Source organism: Protopterus annectens, chromosome 16.part0 (genome assembly GCF_019279795.1).
Source record: "Protopterus annectens isolate FY-2018-M chromosome 16.part0, PAN1.0, whole genome shotgun sequence".
Classification (NCBI taxonomy): Eukaryota; Metazoa; Chordata; order Ceratodontiformes; family Protopteridae; genus Protopterus; species Protopterus annectens.
This window is the reverse complement of record NC_056750.1, coordinates 656,222,181-656,242,494: the sequence shown is the minus strand read 5'-3', so window position 1 is coordinate 656,242,494 and position 20,314 is coordinate 656,222,181. Positions and strand designations below refer to the sequence as shown.

General features: G+C 43.5%; 1 protein-coding gene across 1 annotated transcript in view; it reads right to left on the bottom strand.

Annotated features, from left to right (window-relative positions):
- The window catches only part of ARID4B (AT-rich interaction domain 4B), a 2,517,944-nt gene that overhangs the window by 380,946 nt on the left and 2,116,684 nt on the right, over nucleotides 1-20,314 (bottom strand). Inside the window, exon 17 of the mRNA XM_044058160.1 lies at nucleotides 17,668-18,858. Within this exon, the coding sequence (XP_043914095.1) occupies nucleotides 17,668-18,858 (1,191 nt within the window). The remainder of the gene's footprint in view (nucleotides 1-17,667; nucleotides 18,859-20,314) is intronic.

Genomic DNA, 20,314 nt, shown 5'->3' with positions numbered 1-20,314 from the left:
ATAAGGGTAAATCCAGATCATCAGAAGAATCAGAAAAATCAGAATCCTGGTCAGAAGATTCATAAACAAATTCAGTCCTAGGTCTCTTAGAAGGGGGTGGTTGGCTTCCCCTGATTAGAGTTCTAAGATCTTCAGCAATTCTTATTTGTTTTTTTAGGCATAGAGGCCTGAGCATGCGCCCTGGGCTTCAGTTTCTTAGGCATGGTTCGAAGTTTAGGCCTTAAAGAAGGAGGCGTCGGTTTAATATGCAAGTCCGTAGGCCTGAATACACCCTCAGAAGCCGGTGCCTGCACAGCGGCTCTGGACCCATCCAAGGTAGAGACATTCGCAGGTTCCACAGTTGAAGGATCTCGCGGCATACCGGACTCTGAATGGGTCTCAGTAGAGGCCTGCGAATCAGAAGTAGCGGGTATCAGGGGTTGCGAAAGCGCCTCACTGAGTACCGGCGAACTGACAACTGGCTTAGGAGAAGCGTTGTCGCAGCTTTGGACCTAGGCGGTCTGCCTCTGTCTTTATCTTTGCATTTTTTTGGAATACCGGTAGTCGGATGGCTAACCAACGACATTTCTGGATAACTGAACCTAGAACTGAAACATTTAGAGGCGGAAATATACCAACGACGGATAGTGTGTTTATTAAATAAGGCACAAAACCAACAGCAAGGTACGTCGTGGTCAGGGCCTAGGCAAGGAATAAAGTACAAATTAAAATCTTTGTGAGGTATTTGCTTTCCACAAGAAATGCAATTATTAACTTTTACTGACATCGGTAAGGAGCAAGAAAAAGTTTCCCCAACGGGGTGTACTTAGCTTTAGTTGAAAACTTCGGTTCTGAAACTCGAAAACGAATATTTCAAGAGTCGGCCGACTGGCACTTGCGAACTGCTTCTAGCACCGCACAGCAAGAAAGACTGATGTAAAGGTGTCAGTTACATGCTTTATACCCCTGATGACCTGATGTCACGGAAGAAGAGACAGCAACTGACACAGGACCCAAGACTTTGTTAATCAGGCTGACTGAGGGCTACTGCAAGCAGATAACCCAAATGTAATGACTGCAATAGTTTAACACGAAGAACATCAAGGATGTCCAATGCAGAGTATCCACAATATCTTACTTGTGATAGTTATGAATTGCACAGTAAAAAAATAAATAAATGGGGAATTGGAAAGGCATGGTATATAGAGAGTAATGGTATTGAATATCCAGTTATTATGTCGTATACTGATGATATTCTTACAACTAAGGAAAGTAAAATGATGGAACACGTGATTATTAAAGTAAACAAAGTTTACAATATACAGGATTGTCATTAAATACAGAAAAAAGTAAAGGATTTGGGACAAAAGAAAAGTTGAAAGGAATTAAGTCTGGAATAAAAGAAATATCTGTTTTAGGAATAAAATCTGGTTCATCAAGTGTGATTAAAGAACAGTTGATGAAAATCTTACAGGAATTAAAGGATATTAGTATTATGGGTCTATATCATATTATCGAAGGTTCATTACCTCGAATGAGAAGTTATGCACCTACCATAACGTTCCATGTTAGTTGTCTTCTCTCGCCTTCTTTCTTGCTGGATGGGTTCGGAGCCAAACCTTGGCTCCGACTCGGCCTATACTAAAGCTCGAGAGCTAATTTTACCGGCTCGAGGCAACCCTATATCCCATGATGCTAGGCGGTAACTACCCAGATCTCGTTTGGTAGCTGAGAAACAATAGCCAATTTAGTCTCCCCTCTGATGAGGAGGAGGAGAAAGGAGAACTCCCCAAATATCACTACCTGAAGCTGTATCTACCCCAGGACCAACTGTCTGGGCTTGGAATAGTGCAAGATAAGGTCCATTGGAAGAAGGGGAAAACCTTTCTGTCTGTCCAGGCTAGGGGGATGGTGGGCGGGACACAAGAAAGAAGGCGAGAGAAGACAACTAACATGGAATGTTATGGTAGGTACATAACTTCTCAATGTTAAGTTGTCAATCTCGCCTTCATTCTTGCTGGACTAGCACCTTCATCCTGGGTGGCTCATTGGAACAGACTCTTGAGAACGGTGGAACCAAAATTTGCCCTGTTTCTGGAGGCCATGTCCAATTTGTAATGTGTAACAAAGGTATGAGGAGAGGCCCAAGTGGCTACCGCACAGATAGTGTCTATTGGCACTCTAGCTTGAAAGGCTGTTGATGTGGCTAACGCTCTGGTTGAATGGGCTCTTGGCCTAGTAGTCAATTCTTTACCTCTGAGTTGATAAATATAGGTAATCACAGAAGACAGCCACCTAGACAGGGTCACCTTGGATACCGGAAGGCCCTTTCTACTTTCTGCATAAGATAAAAATGGTTGATCAGATTTCCTGATTTGTTTAGTTCTGTCCAGATAGTAGCAGAGTTGACGATGAACGTCCAGACAATGTAGTTTTTGCTCCGCCTTATTTGAATAATTAGGGAAGAAAACTGGAAGATCAATAGATTGATTTAAATTTGTCTGAGGAGCCACCTTGGGTAAAAAAGACGGGTTAGTTCTTAGAGAAACTCTGTCTTTATGGAACACTAAATAAGGAGGACGAATGCAGATGGCATGAAGTTCAGATACTCTCCTAGCAGATGTAATGGCGACTAGGAAGAGTGTCTTCCAGGAAAGTAACTTCAATGAACAGGAGGCCACAGGTTCAAAGGGAGGGATAATCAAGGATGCTAAAACTAAGTTTAATTCCCACTGTGGTGGGGGGTCTTTGATTGGAGGCCTAAGTAAAAAGATACCTCTGAGGAATGCCTTGCAAAGCTTATGGGACATGATACTGGTGTCCGACAAGCCTATGTGAAAACTTGAAATGGCTGCTAGCTGAACTTTTACTGTGGAGGAAGAAGATCCCGAATGAAAGATTTCAGCTAGGAAATCCAAGACCGAGTGTATTGGAGCAGTGAAGGGATCTATGTTCCTAGCCTTTGCCCAAAAGGAAAAACGTTGCCATTTACTAGCATAGATCCTTCTGGTGGAAGACTTAAGGGAAGCTACAATAATATCCTGGACAGAATTTGAAATCATTGGAAGCCTGGCTAGGGATGGAAGTGGAGCAACCAAGCTGTGAGGTTGAGAGATTGGAGGGATTGGTGCAGCTGCCCTGATTGATGGGACAAAAGATCTGGCACTGGATCCAGATGCCAAGGCTGCTCCAAAAGATAGCGATGCAGGAAAGGGAACCATATCTGTCGAGGCCAATAAGGGGCAATGAGGATCATCTTGGCTCTCAAGGCGGTAGCTTTCTGAATTATCTGTGTGATTAATGGAAAGGGGGGAAAGGCGTATAGAAGTCCTCGAGGCCAACCGTGAACTAGAGCGTCTCTGGGGGGATGGCCTGGAAGGAGGAAGAGAGTGAAGAAGTCGAGGCACTTGCTGTTTTGTGGTGTTGCAAAAAGATCGCAGCAAGGAAACCCCCACTTCCGAAATATTTCGTCCATCACCGATTGCTTGAGAGACCACTTGTGGGGCATGAGAATAGCTCTGCTCAGCCTGTCCGCTATGACGTTGGACTTCCCGGGGATGTGCGTTGCTATCAGAAACCGCTGAGAAGAGATCGCCCATTGTCAGAGTCTGAGTGCTTCTCGACACAGGGGATAGGACTTGGTTCCGCCCTGCTTGTTGATATACCATACTACGGACATATTGTCCGTCTGAATTGCAATAGTCCCCAGGGGAAGAGAGTCTTGGAGGGCTTGCAACGTCAAAAGCACTGCTCTCATCTCCAGGACGTTTATGTGCAAGTGGCATTCGAAGGGTTGCCATGTGCCATGGACTGTCCTGCCCTGAAAATGCCCCCACCCACCCAATCAGGGAGGCGTCCGTTGTGACTGTGGTGACTGGGGGGGGGGGGAGTAAATGGTCTGCCTTGATGGACTTGAGGGGAGACCATCCACCAAGATAGATGTTTACTGCAAGATAGAGTTATTAAGATCTTGTGTGTCATAGGGAGCTGTTGGAAGGACCACTGGGAGAAAAGCATCCATTGAAGAAGCCGCATGTAAAAGCGGGCAAGGGGAAGAAGCGTGATGGCTGTCGCCATGAGACCTAATACTTTCAGAACATACCTGGCCTGAATTTTGTTGCTCTGAAGGAGGACATGAACATGATTATGAATATCTAAGACCCTCCGCTCTGTTAACTTTGCTGACAGCTGAACGGTGTCCAAGGTGGCGCCAATGAAGGTAATAGACTGACAAGGCAGACTTTTCGAAATTTAGAGAGATACCTAGCTCTTTGCAAATGTGAATGGTGTAATCTCTGGCTAGAAGAAGTTGACGCCTGGTGGTGGCAGTGAGGAGCCAGTCGTCTAGATATGGAAACACCTGGAATCCTTGACGTCTCAGGTGAGCTGTAACCGCTGCCATACATTTGGTGAACACTCGGGGGGCTGTAGTGAGACCAAAGGGCAGGGCTCTGAACTGGTAGTGACGGACTCCCAGCCGGAAGTGGAGAAACCTTCTGGAGCGCCTGTGCATTTTGATGTGATAGTACGCATCCTGAAGGTCCACTGAGCACATCCAATTGTCCTTGCCCAGAAGGGTAAAATGGACTGTAGCGTGACGATCCGGAACCTCATTCTTTTTACAAACTTGTTTAGTTTGCTGAGATCCAATATTGGCCTCCAGTCCTCTATTTTTTTTTGGTACCAAAAAGAACTTTGAATAGTCTCCGGATCCTAGTTGGTCTGCTCGGACTGGCTGGATGGCTCTCTTTTTTTGCAGTTTTGATATTTCTAGTGCTGCTTGTTCCCTTAGACTGGGTGGAACGTCTGGAAGAGACCACATTTGAATCGTTGGGGTTTGGATAAAGGGGATTTTGTAACCCTCAGATATGATCGACTGCACCCATTTGTCTTGAGTGAGGGAGAGCCAGGCTTGTGGGTACAGCGATAATCTTCCCCCGACTGCCTCCGAAGGTGGACAGTCGGGCAGCACCTCAGGGATGCTGGAAGGGTTTGTCAGAGAGGGTTTCTCTGCTACCCTGATTCTGTGGACCCCCCTTTGCCTCTTGGACGGCATCTGTTGTTGCTGTTCACCCATATGCCTCTAGGGGTGAACTGACCTCTTGCGTCAGGCGTGACTCCTTGTGATTTGCGGAACCACATTTGTCCACCCTTTTGACCCTTAGGATATGGTCTAGTTGGGGTTGAAAAATGGACTCCTATGACAGAAAGAGTCTTGCCATCTTGTTCGCATCTGGTCAAAGTATCTTTCACTTGAGGTCCAAACAACGCTGAACCATCAAAGGGGGAGTTAGTGAAAGACGCCTTGAAGGGGTCTGCGAAGTTGCAAAGCCGCATCCAGGTGTGACGCCTCAAAGCCACACCTGTGCCTGCGGCCCTACTCGCTCAATCATCTGCATAGGAAATAAGCCGCATGGAGGAGTTGACAATGGAGTTCAGGGTTCCTAGCTGTGAGTTAATTTTGTCCCGAGACCCAGCAGCTGATGAATCCTGTAGGACCTCACCCAGTTCTTTAAGAATGTCTCTTTGAAGATGGGTGAAGTGGCATAAGTAATTCAGCGACCGCATGGCAAAGGTCGCCGACGAGAACATCCGCTTGCCGTACCTATCCATTGTCCTAGATTCCTTGTTAGGTGGATGGATAGGCACTGAAGGATCAGCCAGTTCCTTCTTGGTGGCTGCCGCCACCACCATGGCATCAACTGGGACACCTTTAGATAAAAATTGCTTATCAGAAGGGGCTGTTATAAATTTGGAAGGCCTCCGTGGGGTGGGTTCCATCGAATCAGGGGTCGTCCATGCCTTCCGCGCCACCACTTCCATAAGGGGGTCGAAGGGCGGAGACACCCAGGAGGTGGAGGGTCGAGAACGAAAAGCCTCCAGGTAAACAGACTCGTCCACGGAAGGATTAAGGGAAGACCAGTTCCCCCTCTGTTTAAGGATTTCAAGGATGTCAGAGAAGGAGACATTCTCAGAGGGGGACCTTGGGGATCCTTCCGACTCATCCAAGTCGGTATCAGATGTGACGGACTCAGGGGAGTCCACATGCTTCCTCTTACATGTCCTCTTACGCGGGGGTTCACCTGACAGATCAGGAGAAACCTCGGAAGAGGAGGATATTCCCAATGGGGAAACCTGAGGAGTTGGATCTCTATGGCTGGGGGCGGGAGAGTGGGAAGAGACCTCAGCAGGCACTACAGTGGGAGGAGCTGATGGAGCTGACCGTAAAGCAGGCATTGGGGCCAGTATGCTCCTCATGACCTCGAAGGCGCCCCTATCAGGCAGGCTAGAGAGTTCCCGCTCCAAAGAGCTAGGAACCCCAGCCGGCACCGACAGGGATGGCTCCAAAGCCGATGTCGGGGCCGAACTCACCAACGCCGATGCTCCGAGAGGGAGAACGGGGTCGGACAAAGGTCCAATGCCACTCGCCCCCCCGGAGCCGGCGAGAGAGTCCAAGCTCCCAGATCCCTCCAAGGATGGCACCATGGACGAGATCGGAGCAGACGACGGAGCCGAAGGGGGAGGTATCAGCTCCGACGTCACAATGGTCATGGCTCCGAGGAGCTCCGGCTCCGAACACTGGGGCAGAGTCGAAGGAGGAATAGTAGGTTGTATGGACGTAGCCGCTGTCTGATGAGATGGGCTGTGAAGCATTTGGGCCAGTGCCTGAGACTTTAATAGTCTGCTTACCACCCTCTCAAGGTCATGGTCGGAAAGCCTGGAAGACCGAGAGGAATGGCTCCGATGGCTCCGCTCCGAGAGTAAAGGTGACCTCGGAGCCGAATGGATAGATTCCAGAAATGGAGATCTGGACCTCTTGCGTGTGGAGGGCATCGAGGTTGATGGAGCCAATGGAGCCATATACACGTCGGCTCCAGCTGGAGCCGACTCTGAAGATGGAGTCTTAGAGGCATCGGCTCCGGCCGGAGCCGATGCAGGCAGCTGCGATACATAGGTATCGGCTCCGGCCGGAGCCGATGCAGGCAGCTGCGATACATAGGTATCGGCTCCGGCCGGAGCCGATAGTGTCGCAGAAGGTGAGCCACCATCCGAAAGCTTAGAGCACAGAGCCGACGGTTTAGGTGGCTTTGAAGGCTTCCCCGGCACGGACTTAGCCGTGGAACCTTCAGGCTTTAATAAGCCCCTCAGGATCAACTTATTCCTGTGCTCCTGCAGGACTCTTGGGCTGAATGCATGGCACACCGAGCAAGAGTCCTGTAGGTGCAGGGGTCCCAGGCAATAAACACAAGAAGTGTGACCGTCTGTCAGACATCTTCTGACAGCACGAGTCACACTTCTTGAAGCCTGAGACATTTGTCTCCTTCGACATATTGCTGTCGAAAGGAAAACAACAATTGTAAAGATAGAAAAAACACACACACCCACACACTTAGACAGGGATACTAAAGGTACACTCACACAGCTAAGAATCCCTGTGAGGGAACTAAAGAATAAAACGGAAGGGCCTAAGGCCTAACCTAGGGTGGGGAGTATGACTGGGATAAGGGATAAAAATAGGAACTAAAAATTTAAAATAACCGAAAAACTAGCCTATTTAGAAAATATATATTACTATTCTAGGGGAAAACTAAGATTTTTCTGAAAATTATTCACTAACCTGTGAGCCGGCAAAAAGAGCACCTCGCTAGCGAAAGCGACAAACGAGATCTGGGTAGTTACCGCCTAGCATCATGGGATATAGGGTTGCCTCGAGCCGGTAAAATTAGCTCTCGAGCTTTAGTATAGGCCGAGTCGGAGCCAAGGTTCTGCTCCGAACTCATCCAGCAAGAATGAAGGCGAGATTGACAACTTAACATCCTTTGTTAACTGTACCTTAAATACTGAACATTCACTTTCACTTCTACGAATGTTCAGTTCAATGAATTACTTTCCCAGGGAAAGTAATGACTTGTCCAGCATTTGGACCTTCACACAATGCACAGTATTTTAAACCCACCCAGGTGGGGGGCTGCTCCCCCCCACGTTACTTATATACTAACTCCGAGATCACACTACAGTGGGGAAAAGGGAAAAGAGAAAAATTCTGATGCTGGGCAAGTCATTACTTCTCTGGGAAAGTAATTTGTTAAACTGAACATTCGCTGGTTAAAGTTAGATGAAAAAAGGTTTGCGGTAATCAACCTTCGATAATATAATACAGACCCTAGTATTATATGGAGTAGATACAGATTATCATACAAGACAAAGGTGCATTTGATAAAGTCTATATAGACAGGTAAAATAGCATACATGGCCACTGAATAATATGATGGCAATACATTTGGAAAACAATTTACTGAGTTAATATTTATATTTATTTGGGGTTCTAGATTAAACCCAGTGAGGAAAGGAGTGTTATATATGGATAAGGATGAAGGTGGTTTGGGATTAATGAATTCTACAGTTTATGGAGCATCTTTAAACTTGCACAGGGTGCTAAGATGGATAACTGGAAAAGAAATTAATTTAGTAACAAAAATATTTAATATAAAATATGAGAATGAGTGGAATCTAATGGAAATGAATAAAAAGAGAGAATGGAGAAATGAAGAAATAAAAAATATATAAAAAAATAAAAGTTAAGTTTAGAAAAAAATGGAAGAAAACAGGAGAGCTTGGTATAGAACATAAGGACAGAACATTATTCTATAAATCCAAGGAAGCATTTGATGAAGGAACAAACAATGTTATAAAATAAAGAAATAACTGTTGTATGAAGAATGTGGAATGTCAGGATTTTTATGGAGATTACAAAAAAAAAGATTGCCAGTGAAGGGAAACATGTCTTATAAAAACATAAATCAGACGGTATGCACTTTTTGCAGAGAAGAAGTAGCACCTGTACAGCATGTTTTTCCGATATGTAGGAGAGCAAGAAAATGATGTGGAAAATAATAGAAAAAATATTTGAATGAAATACATATAACCAGTTAAATATGGATATGACTGAAAAAGTTATGTACTCACCATAACGTTCCATGTTGGTAGTCCATCTCACCCTTCATTTTTACATATGGGTTCGGAGCGGACTCGGCCGATTTACAAGCTGGAAGACTTCTGGTTGGCTCGTGGCTAAGCAGGTATCCCATTGTGCACCAGTACAATCCCCAAATCTTGTTTGCTGCTCACTAGAATAACAATCATAAAAATAACCAATACTAAAGGGTCTCCAACCAAGGGCAACCAAATTATTACTTCCAGATCTTCCAGGATGGGGGCAGGAGGGCGGGTTGGTAAAAATGAAGGGTGAGATGGACTACCAACATGGAACATTATGGTGAGTACATAACTTCTTTATGTTAGGTAGTCTGATCTCACCTTCATTTTTATGTATGGGACAGCGCCCCTAGCACCTTATACTGGGTGGCTCATTGGAAAATACTCTTGAGCACCGTGGAGCCAAAGGATGCTCTACCTCTGAATGCCAAATCCAATTTGTAATGTGTAATAAAAGTGTGAGGGGTAGCCCACGTAGCTGCTGCACAAATATTATCAAATGGTATCCTGGCTTGAAAGGCTGCAGAGGTAGACAGCGACCTGGTAGAATGAGCCTTGATCCTGCAGGGTAAATGTTTGCCCTCAGAGCTATAGATAAAGGCTATACAACTGGAAATCCAATTAGATGGTGTCACTTTAGAAACTGGTAAGCCCAATCTAGAGTCAGAAAAGGAAATGAATAATTGGTCTGATTTCCTGAAAACCTTAGTCCGCTGTAGATAAACAAGTAGTTGTCTATGAACATCTAGCTGATGAAAATGGTACTCAGCTGCATTACAGTGGTTAGGGAAGAAAACTGGGAGTTCAACTGACTGGTTTAAGGTAGCATTAAAACAAACATTGGGGACAAAGGAGGGATTAGTATGCAATGACACCCTGTCTTTGTGAAAAATCAAATACGGTGGCTTAATAGACAATGCCAGTAACTCCAATACCCAACTAACTGATGTGATAGCTATCAAAAAGTTTTTTCCAAGACAAAACTTTTAGTGAAGATGAGTGGGAAGGTTCAAAGGGGGAAGATGTCAATTTGGACAACACAATTTAAATCCCAAGAAGCCACTGGTTCTTGCAAAGGTGGTCTCAATAGAGTGGCCCCTTTCAAAAAGATCTTGCATAGCTTATGAGACACTAAATTGGTATCTGGAAAACCTAAGTGAAAATGAGAAATTGATGCCAATTGGACTCTGATAGTGGCAGTGGCAGATCCTTGCTGAAAAAGCTCAGAAAGAAAATCCAGAATCACAGGGATAGAAGCAGTGTATGGATCTACATTCATTCTCTGTGCCCAAATAGAACATTTTTTCCATTTACTGAAATACAGCCTCCTAGTTGAAGGTTTATAGGAGGACATAAGAATATGCGACACTGAGGATGATACATCATGAAGCCTGACTAGGGATGGAACTGGAGCAGCCACGCTGTCAATTTGAGGGTGTGGATTGAGGGGTGTAGCGAACCCGACATATGAGTCAATAGATCTGGAGCTGAGTCCAGAATCCAAAGATCGTCCAGGAGGAGAGGCTCGAGGAAGGGGAACCAGACCTGATGAGGCCAGTAAGGAGCAATGAGGATCAACTTGCTTCCCAGCTGACTGGCTTTCTGAATCACTTTGGAAATGAGAGGGATTGGAGGAAAGGCATACAGAAGTCCCATGGGCCAACTGTGAGCTAGAGTGTCTCTGGGAGTCTCCCCCGGAAGGGGGAATGAGGGAAAAATAGCTGCTGCATTTGGTATTGACTAGGCTGGCAAAAAGGTTGCAGCAAGGCTGTCCCCATTTCCGGAAATTCTGATCCACTGTTTCCCATTTCAGAGACCACTTGTGAGGCATTAGGATTGCCCGGCTGAGCTTGTCGGCTATCACGTTGGTCGTCCCTGGAATGTGCGTTGCAACCAGAAAGTGCTGGGAAGAAATCGCCCATTCCCAAACTCGCATGGCCTCCCGATAGAGTGGGTAAGATCTGGTACTGCCCTGTTTGTTGATATACCAAACCACCAACATGTTGTCTGATTGTATTGTAATTGACCCTAGAGGAAAAAGGTCTTGAAGTGTTTGCAACGCCAGAAGCACCGCCCTCATCTCCAGAACACTGATATGCAGATGAGCCTCGTGTTCTTGCCATGTGCCTGGGACAGTCCTGCCAAGATATTGTCCCCCCCCCCCCCATCCAATCTGGGAGTCATCCCCGTTCACAGTGTTATAGCTTCTGGACGCCTTGTCCATTTTTATGTGACAGTAGGCATCCTGAAGATCCAGAGAGCACATCCAAAAGTCTTTCCCTAACAATGGGAGTATATACTGCAGTGTTACCATCCGAAACTTGTCCTTCTTCACTAATTCGTTCAATCTGCTGAGGTCCAATACCGGCCTCCAATCTCCGGTTCGTTTTGGAACTAAAAAGAACCTGGAGTAAGTTCCGGATCCTATTTGGTCTGCTGGAATGGCTGGATGACTCTTTTTAAGAGCAACTTGTTGATCTCCACAGTTGCCTGATCCCTGTGATTGGGTTGTACATCTGGGATCCTTTTGGGAACAAACGGTGATAGGGAAAAGGGTATGATATAGCCTCTGGTAACAACTCTTTGTACCCACTTGTCTTGGGTGATATTTAGCCAGGCTTCTAGGTACAAAGAAATGAGACCCCCGACTGGCCCCAGAGAAGTGCAGTTGGGCTCCACATCAGGAGCACTGATAAGGCCGTCCTCAAAAGGAATCACGGCCTTGTTGGTACTGCGGACCGCCCCTGCCTCTAGGGTGACGTCTGCCGTTTCCTCCTCCTCTGCCTCTGAAGGAGGATTCACCCTGTGTGTCAGGAAAGACCCTCTAGGATTTCTTGAACCACATTTTACCGCCCTTTTGACCTTTGGGATATGGTCTGGAAGGGACAGTAAAACGCACTCCCAAGGCAGAAAGCATCTTTCCTTCTTGCTCACACCGACTGAGTGTATCTTTCACCTTGAAACCAAAAATGAGGAACCATCAAATGGGACGTTGGTGAAAGTAGACTTGAACGGTTCCGCAAAATTACATAAGCGCATCCAGGAATGGCGCCTCAAGGCAACTCCGGAACCCGCTGCTCTACTCGCTCCATCCGCAGCATTAGAGGTAAGTCGCATGGAGGAGTTAACCACAGAATTTAAGGTGGACAACTGAGTAAAAATCTTGTCAGGAACTCCCTCAGTACACATAGCTTCTATGCAATCTCCTAACTCCTTGAGGAGATCCCTCTGTAACCTCGTAAAGTGCATGAGATAGTTCAGCGATTGAAGGGTAAAGGCAGCTGAACTAAAAATACGCTTCCCAAATCTGTCCATCTGTCGAGACTACTTGTTTGGCGGATAAACAGATGAAGAAGTCTCTGCCAACTCCTTCTTCGTGGCTGCCGCCACCACCACCATCACCATGGCATCTACGTGAACGCCCTTGGACAAGAACTCTTTACGAGGAGGGGCAGACAAAAACTTGTTCGGTCTCCTGGGGACTGGCTCCATGGTGTCAGGAGTATCCCACACCTTTCGACTAACTAGATCCATCAGTTCGTCAAAAGGTGGAGACACCCAAGAGGCAGAATGTTGAGACCCGAGAGCCTTCAGGTACACCGACTCCTCATCAGAAGAGTTAATAGTGGGCCAGTCGTACCTCTGCCTAAGGATCTCTAAAATGTCCACAAAGGAGACATCATCAGAGGATGACTTGGGGGACCCTTCTGACTCCTTGAGGTCAGTGTCCGATGTCAAAGACTCATCCTGGGAGTCAACATGTTTCCTCTTACATAACCTCTTCCGGGGAGGCTCCTCGGAAGGACATTCCGGGGAAGCCTTGGAAGAGTGGGGGCCACCAGCCGATGGCTCCTGAGGCTGCGGGTCTCTGCTGTCTCCAGAGGGAGTAGGGGCTGAGACTGAAGTGGGTGCTCTCGGGGAAGAGTGCTGGTGCCACTGGAATGGGCTGGAGAATGAGACAGCATGCTCCTCATCATCTCAAACGCTGACCTCTCCAGCTTCGAAGACCTCCCATGCTCCGAAGAGACGAGGGTCAGCAGTGGAGCCAGAGCTGTCGGCTCTGAGATAGATGCAGGGTCCGAGCTCACCCTGGCCAGAACACAGAGAGGAAGGCTCAGAACCGAAGAAGATCGATTCCAACCCTCCCTGCTGGTGCCAACAGGAAAGCGTCAGCCCCTGGACATGACGGACAGCACCAACCGTGTCAGAGCCGAACCCGGCTCCAAGGCAGCAACAAAGTGAGCTGGAGCCAGCATTTCTTCCATTGACACGAAGCACTCCGGCTCCGAAAGGCCAGTATGGCTCAGAGGAGGAATAGCAGACAAGGGCAAAGCTGGGCCAAGTGGCTCCGGAGCAGATTGGGTCAGAGCCAACAATAATTTTGATAAGGCAGACGACTTCAAGAGTCTCAGTACTACCCTCTCTCCACATCTTCTTCTGAGAGGCCCCTGGAAGACACAGTAGGGGATCTTGACCTGGGGGGCACTGGAGACTTAATTGTTACGGAAACCGGTAGGGAGCTTACAGACTGGCTCCGAGCAGCAGAGTCAACTGCTGTATCAATAGGTTCAGAGATTGGCTCCAAAACACCTGTAACAGACTCTGACACCACCATGATGCTCTCCTTCGGCTCCGAATGCTGAGGAGTCGAAGAGGCAGATTTGGACTGTTTCGACTGTTTAGGAGGTGGCTCCGGGACACCAGCCAGCACCGGAGAAAGCCTTTTTGAGGATTTTGATTTCCCAGACTTAGAGGAAGCCGAAGAACTGGATAGTGCTTCCTCAAAGCATGGTTTCAATAGACCCTTGAGTATGAGCTTGTTTTTTCTCTCCTGTAACACTCTAGGAGAGAAAGCATGGCAAAACAAGCACGATTCCTGCAAGTGGATTGCCCCTAGGCAATAGACACAGCTACTGTGGCCATCCGTTAAAGACATCTTTTGAGAGCATTTCATGCACTTTTTGAACCCCGAGGGTTTATGCTCCTTACTTTCCTTAGACATTATTACACACACAAAACCCAGAGAGATTGAAAGAGAAAAAAAGAAGGAGGATTAGGTCCTCTAACTAAAACAGGCCTAGCCCTGAGAAGGAGTTACACGAGGACTAGGTCCTCTAACTTAAACGGTCCTAGCCCGGTGTAGAGAAAGCTAGGTCTTCTAATTTAAACAGACCAGAAAGGAAAGCCCACTCACACAAGAGAAACCGTAAATGACACAATACATTTTTATATTTCTAATAACACATAGTATACTAGGGAGGCTGCAATCCTAGTAAATTCACAAGCGGATCACCGCCAAAAACAAACAATCTCAATATAGCAGAAAACTAACTGCCAAAGGTGACCAAAAAAGGTCAGAATAACAACAGACAAGACAACAGGAGCCCCTGCTGACTAAGAGGGGAAAACCGCCAAAAACTAATACTCTACCTAATAATCACAAAATGCGCAATGGCGCCTAAAACTTACTGGCACACAGGATACCAATAACCACTAGTAAACTAAGTTGCACTCAAAAGGGGCAAACAATACAACTGCCTAATATATTAGCAACACTAAAATACCATAAAAGTTCTAATAAATAAAAGTTCTAATAAAGCATTGAAATACGATATTGAATATAAAGAATTTGAAAAACTTAGTCAGGGCCAAGAGAAGTACAACCAAACTCGTTGACGCGGCAAACGAGATCTGGGGATGGTACTGGTGCACCATGGGATACCTGCTTAGCCACAAGCCAACCAGAATTCTTCCAGCTTGTAAATCGGCCGAGTCGGAGGAGGGGACCGGCTCCGAACCCATATGTAAAAATGAAGGTGAGATCGGACTACCTAACATTATGTGTTTTATGAAAGTGCAAGCAGGAAATATGTTAAAAGTTTGAAGTGTTTTGTATCATTTGGACTATTTGGAATGAAAGACTGAATGAGATTACACAGAATGAAAATTGGATAATACGAAATATAGTAGAAAAAATTAAGTGGTGGTTATGGAAAAAGGAGTGGGGGGGGGGTCGATATGGGAATTTTGAAATTATGAAGGTATGAAAATTTGACGTATATTTTTGTAAATATGTAAACATATTAACCTGTATACATTTGTAAATGTGTAAATAGTTGTGTATAATAAAGGACCCCGACTCTTTTTGATAGGTGCTGTGGGATCTCTTACATCCACCTGAGCTACCACTAACTCAAGCAGATGGGACCTTGACTGAATGACTGACCTGAAGGACAACAAGGTCTGGAGGGCAGCACCTGCCTTATGATGTATTACAGTGACAGCAATCTGAACTACATTGTGTGGGATAAATGCCAATAAAAGTAAATACTGAGATCAGAAGGACCAATACGTTTGTGTAAAAAGCACTCTTCTCTTACTGGCAGTAGCGGTCACTTACATGTATATGTATTCTGTCCTTAAACATCATACTGATTTGACTAAAATACAAAGAAAGGCAAAATGCATATTGCTAAGTATGCTATCCAGGTTGTGGCATAAGAAGTAAGATGTCATATTACAAGTGATTTTTTGGTGTTCTCAGTAGTGAAATGTGCACACTTCAAAACATGCTATCAAAAAGTACAATATCTAGAAGTCTTACATCCCTTTAAATCATCTACACCAGAATACTGACTTATCATGAACTTCTTTTAATATCTAGAAAATTAAGCTAGATTATTACTCCTTTGAAAAATGAACTGATACTCATTAGCAGAATAGTACTAAACACATTATGGCCCCACTGTATTGACCAAAATCTAGTAATAACTTTCTTAATCATAAAACTAATAAATACTGGCATTTGCAGTAACGTATCTAATATCTTCTTGCATTTCTGGTATATTAGGATACTCACTGTAAGTTAATATTTATTTCCATTTTCTATCAATCTCGTATATATTTTGAACCCTATTCTTATTATACCCACAGTGGTAAACTGATGGGCCATATCTGTTGTCACAACCTGGTAATGTTCATCTGTACCACAAATACATCACAACTGTGACTTTGGGGTGGTATGCCTGAGGTGTGGAGAGTGGGAACTATTCTGAAATAACAAAGCATTTTAAATTAATGGTTTCTGATAAAGAGATGTATATGCAAACATACATATGTATGTGTGTGTGTGTGTGTATATATATATATATATATACATACATATATATATATATATATATATATATATATATATATATATATATATATATATACGTGTGTGTGTATGTGTACAGACACACACACACACACACGCACACATTATATATATATATATATATATATATTCATATATATATATATATATTCATATATATATATATATATTCATATATATATATATATATATATATATATTCATATATATATATTCATATATATATTCATATATAAATATATATTCATATATATATATATATATATATATATATATATATATATATTCATATATACACATGAAGAACGAGAGGCAGGCCTGTTCATGAATAGCGGACATAGGTATATCTAATTACTGGTGTACGACTGCTGAGCTTTTCCTTGGAAGATTGAGTTGCTACTGTGCTGAGGCTTTAAACTTTCCCTGTCGTGGTGCTACCTTAGAATTGGTATATATAAAGAGTAGGAGTGTTAGGGTGTAGGAGAGGTTGTGCCTACCTGTAAAACTGCATTTTTGTGTTTTACTTGCATTTCTGAGGTTTTGCTCTTTTGTGATCATAACTGTATGAGGTAATCACAAATGAGCTGGTTTCTTGTCAGGGATTATTTATACATACAGACAGACAGATATAGACACACACAAGTATAATACTTTGCATCACATCTCCATAACAGCCCCCACTCCACATCCTCCACACCCCCTGCAAAAAAAGAAAGACAAATGTTTTTCAATCAAATCAATCATGGACAAAAATGCTACATCTGTGTGTGTGTGTGTGTGTGTGTGTGTGTGTGTGTGTGTGTGTGTGTGTGTGTGTGTCCGTGAGTGTGTGCTTACATACCATTCACACTTCTGGGACATTTTTCAATGAGTTGACCCTGAGATGTTCATTTAGAAGCAGCAGCTGCATGGTGTTTTTGTGGTTAAGCAAAACATCCTATGCAACTAAAAATCTCATACAGCTGATTTAAACAGGCATTTGAGATTTAGTTTTAAGTACAAGAACAATGAATGTGGAAATTCTAATAGTTGTCATTAACTGCATAACACAGAAAATGTGCTGCTAAAAGCAAAATACCACTAAAAAGATGGACTAAAGACTTCAAACTGAGTGATCCTGAGAGTTTGACATTAAGCCACAAGATCCTGAAATTTACCTAAAACTTAATGATGATGGTTTCCAATTATATCAATTTACTGTACTTTTGCAAATCTCATCACTCACACTTACCTGATTTGCATGTTTTCCAAATGACTTCTGTTTGTATGAAATGCACATTACCTGTGTGCTAAATTATTAAGTGTAATATCTAAAAACTGGTAAGCACTTGGAAACTATGCCAACACATTTATCCAAACTACACAAATTAACCCACTCATTAAAGGTACGGCTGAGTAAATGCACTCTTAATTACAAAGGAAAGTGCACTTCATTATTTCATTCTTCCTACCTTGTAATGTGGAAACAATTCACTTTTACCCCAGTATGGCATACTGGTGAAATATCTGAAAACAATTACACTGTTTCTTATTACCTTTGTCCTTGTGCTCTGTTTCTGGTACATTGCTACTGCTGGAACTAACACTGGCATCAAATCCAGTTGGAGAAATGTTTCCTTCAGATTGCAGATCTTGCATTTCCCCAACTACACTGTCTACTTCAACCGTACTATCAGTTTCACTCCTAATACTTTGTACATCTTCCTGGTTGGTAGGCAAGGCATGAGGAGGAACAGTGACGAGTGGCAGATTTTGACATGGCTCTGACACATTTTGAGCAGATGGCGACTCTGGTGTAGCTGGAGGTGTATTTAGCAAGGAATTACTACCACTGCTTGGAAAATCATTTTTTTTATCACTTATGTCTAATGCTTTGTCTTCACTGGACTTCATATCAGTAATAACTGGTAATGATACTTCTGTGACAGTGGCACTGGGAGTTTTATCTTCTGTAACGGGCTCAACTTGAACAGTTGCATCAACTTCTTCTACTGATTCATGTGGAGGGGATGCAGCAGTCTCTGTGTCTGAGTCTGAGAAAAGCTCCTTAAGTATCTTTTTAGGCCACTGTCCTTTAATACTAGACCACACATCTTTCCGGTCCTTAGCCCTAGTATTTTGCATTCGTTCCTCTGAACTATTATGTGGTTTCAGTCTTTTATTGGGAATTTCAGAGAATGCAGAAAAAAACCCTAATGTTCTTACAGGCTTTGTTTTTGTATCTATGCCATTATATTTTCTGGAGGAAGAAAACTTTCCTTTATTTGTCCCATCTGCTTCCTCTTCTGAACTACTGCTGTTCATGCTAATATACAATTCTTTCCCTTTTGTCCTTTTAGTCCTCCTATCAGAAGAGCTTGTTTTTAACCAGTTTTGTGTATGCACACATCTCCTTTTGCTCACTTTGACCTGTGTTTTTTCTAACTGATCATTTTGCAGTTTTTTCCTCTGTCCAAGTAACTGCTCGTGGTCAGAATCTTCTTCTGATAAGGTCTCTTGCTCCTGATGAAACTCTGTTGTAGAGTCTTTAAGTGTTCCTGACAGAACTGAATCAAAGTCTTTGTTGCCCACGTGCAAATTTAAATGTTCTTCTGTTTGCTGTGAATCACATACATCGTCTTTGTGCATGACTGCATCCTTCAAATCTTCTGTATTTGCATTGCTGTTTGTATCCTGAAATGTGAAATCCTCCTCCTGTTCAGTATCTTCACTGGAACACTCTGAAACTATCATTACAAAAGACAAAAAAATTGTTTACATTAAAGGAAGTACAAGTAATACATAACTAATAATTTGCTCAGCTTGTTTAACTGTGTGATCCTATATGACAGAATGCAAAATTAGTTGATAAAAAACGCATCTCAGAAAAATACACATTCTAAGTTCAAGGTTAATGTGACATTTCAATAAGGCAAATTCTCTACTTTAAACCAAGTTAAGTTTCCAAACTTTTAGCAATTTTGACCCAACAATCATCACAAAAATGACCATTTTAAATATTAACATCTAGAATACTTGTTTTTAAAGGAAAAAAGGGCATTAGGGTCTGTCTCAGTGACGATGGTGGCATACCACTTTTGATTATATTTGTGGTTTAGATAATGAAAAAATAACAAACATAACTATTCATTAAATGGAAATGTACACCCTGAAACGTTAACCTGAATGTACTTCAACTGATGGTGAGGTGCCAAAATTAACCTTACTAGAATCTATTTTAGTCTGTGGGACCCCAGAATTCTTCATGGTTATAGAGGATCGTAATTCTTGCAAAACCATAAGAAAAGTACCATTTCAGGACATATTTGAAAGAAATGTCTTGAGAAAGTACTTTGGTTTCATGTCTACCATACAGTTATTTATAGGTCATCATTCAAACAAGCTACCTGAAACGGACATACCCTACAGGAGGAAGGTAATGAGCCTCAGCAAGGCAATCCAAGTCAGATTAAATGTTAGTGGGTACATGGCTGAGCAGCACAAGGTTATTTAATAATAATTAATATCAACATTAGAAGTATTTCCAACAAACTCCAAGAACTGCATGCTTTTATTACTAACTACTCTCCTGATATTCTAACTATTACTGAGTCGTGGCTAAAACCATATATCCCTAGTGAAGAAATCCTACCACCAGGCTACAACATCATAAGGCTAGATAGAACAAATAGGAAAGGCGGTGGAGTAGCAATACTTTTCAAAAATGAAATAAACCTAAAACCATTCCATACTCCCCCTACCTACATTTCCTTGTTCCGAAATCATAGCCTCTACCCTACCATTAAACAAAGATAAAACAATAAACATTATGTGCTGCTATATTCCTCCCGGGAAAAACTCACCAGTCATAGAGGAAATCCTTCAGTGGCTTAATCTGAATTCCCCTCAAGAAACAGTCTTATTAAGTGACCTTAATACTGACTGGCTAGCCTGCAGCTCCAGCAACCCCATTAGCCACATAAACCTCTAAGGTTTCACCCAATTAATTCAGGAACCCACCAGAATTGATAAAAAAAAAAAATCATTGATTGGACACTAGTAAATAACCCCAAACACCACTACCAGACTGGTTGTCTACCAGACACACTCAGTGACCATCTGCCCACTTTTCTCCTAAGGAAACGTACAACTAGTCAAAAATTCATTACTTATAGACAAATCAGAGATGATCATAACTGTACC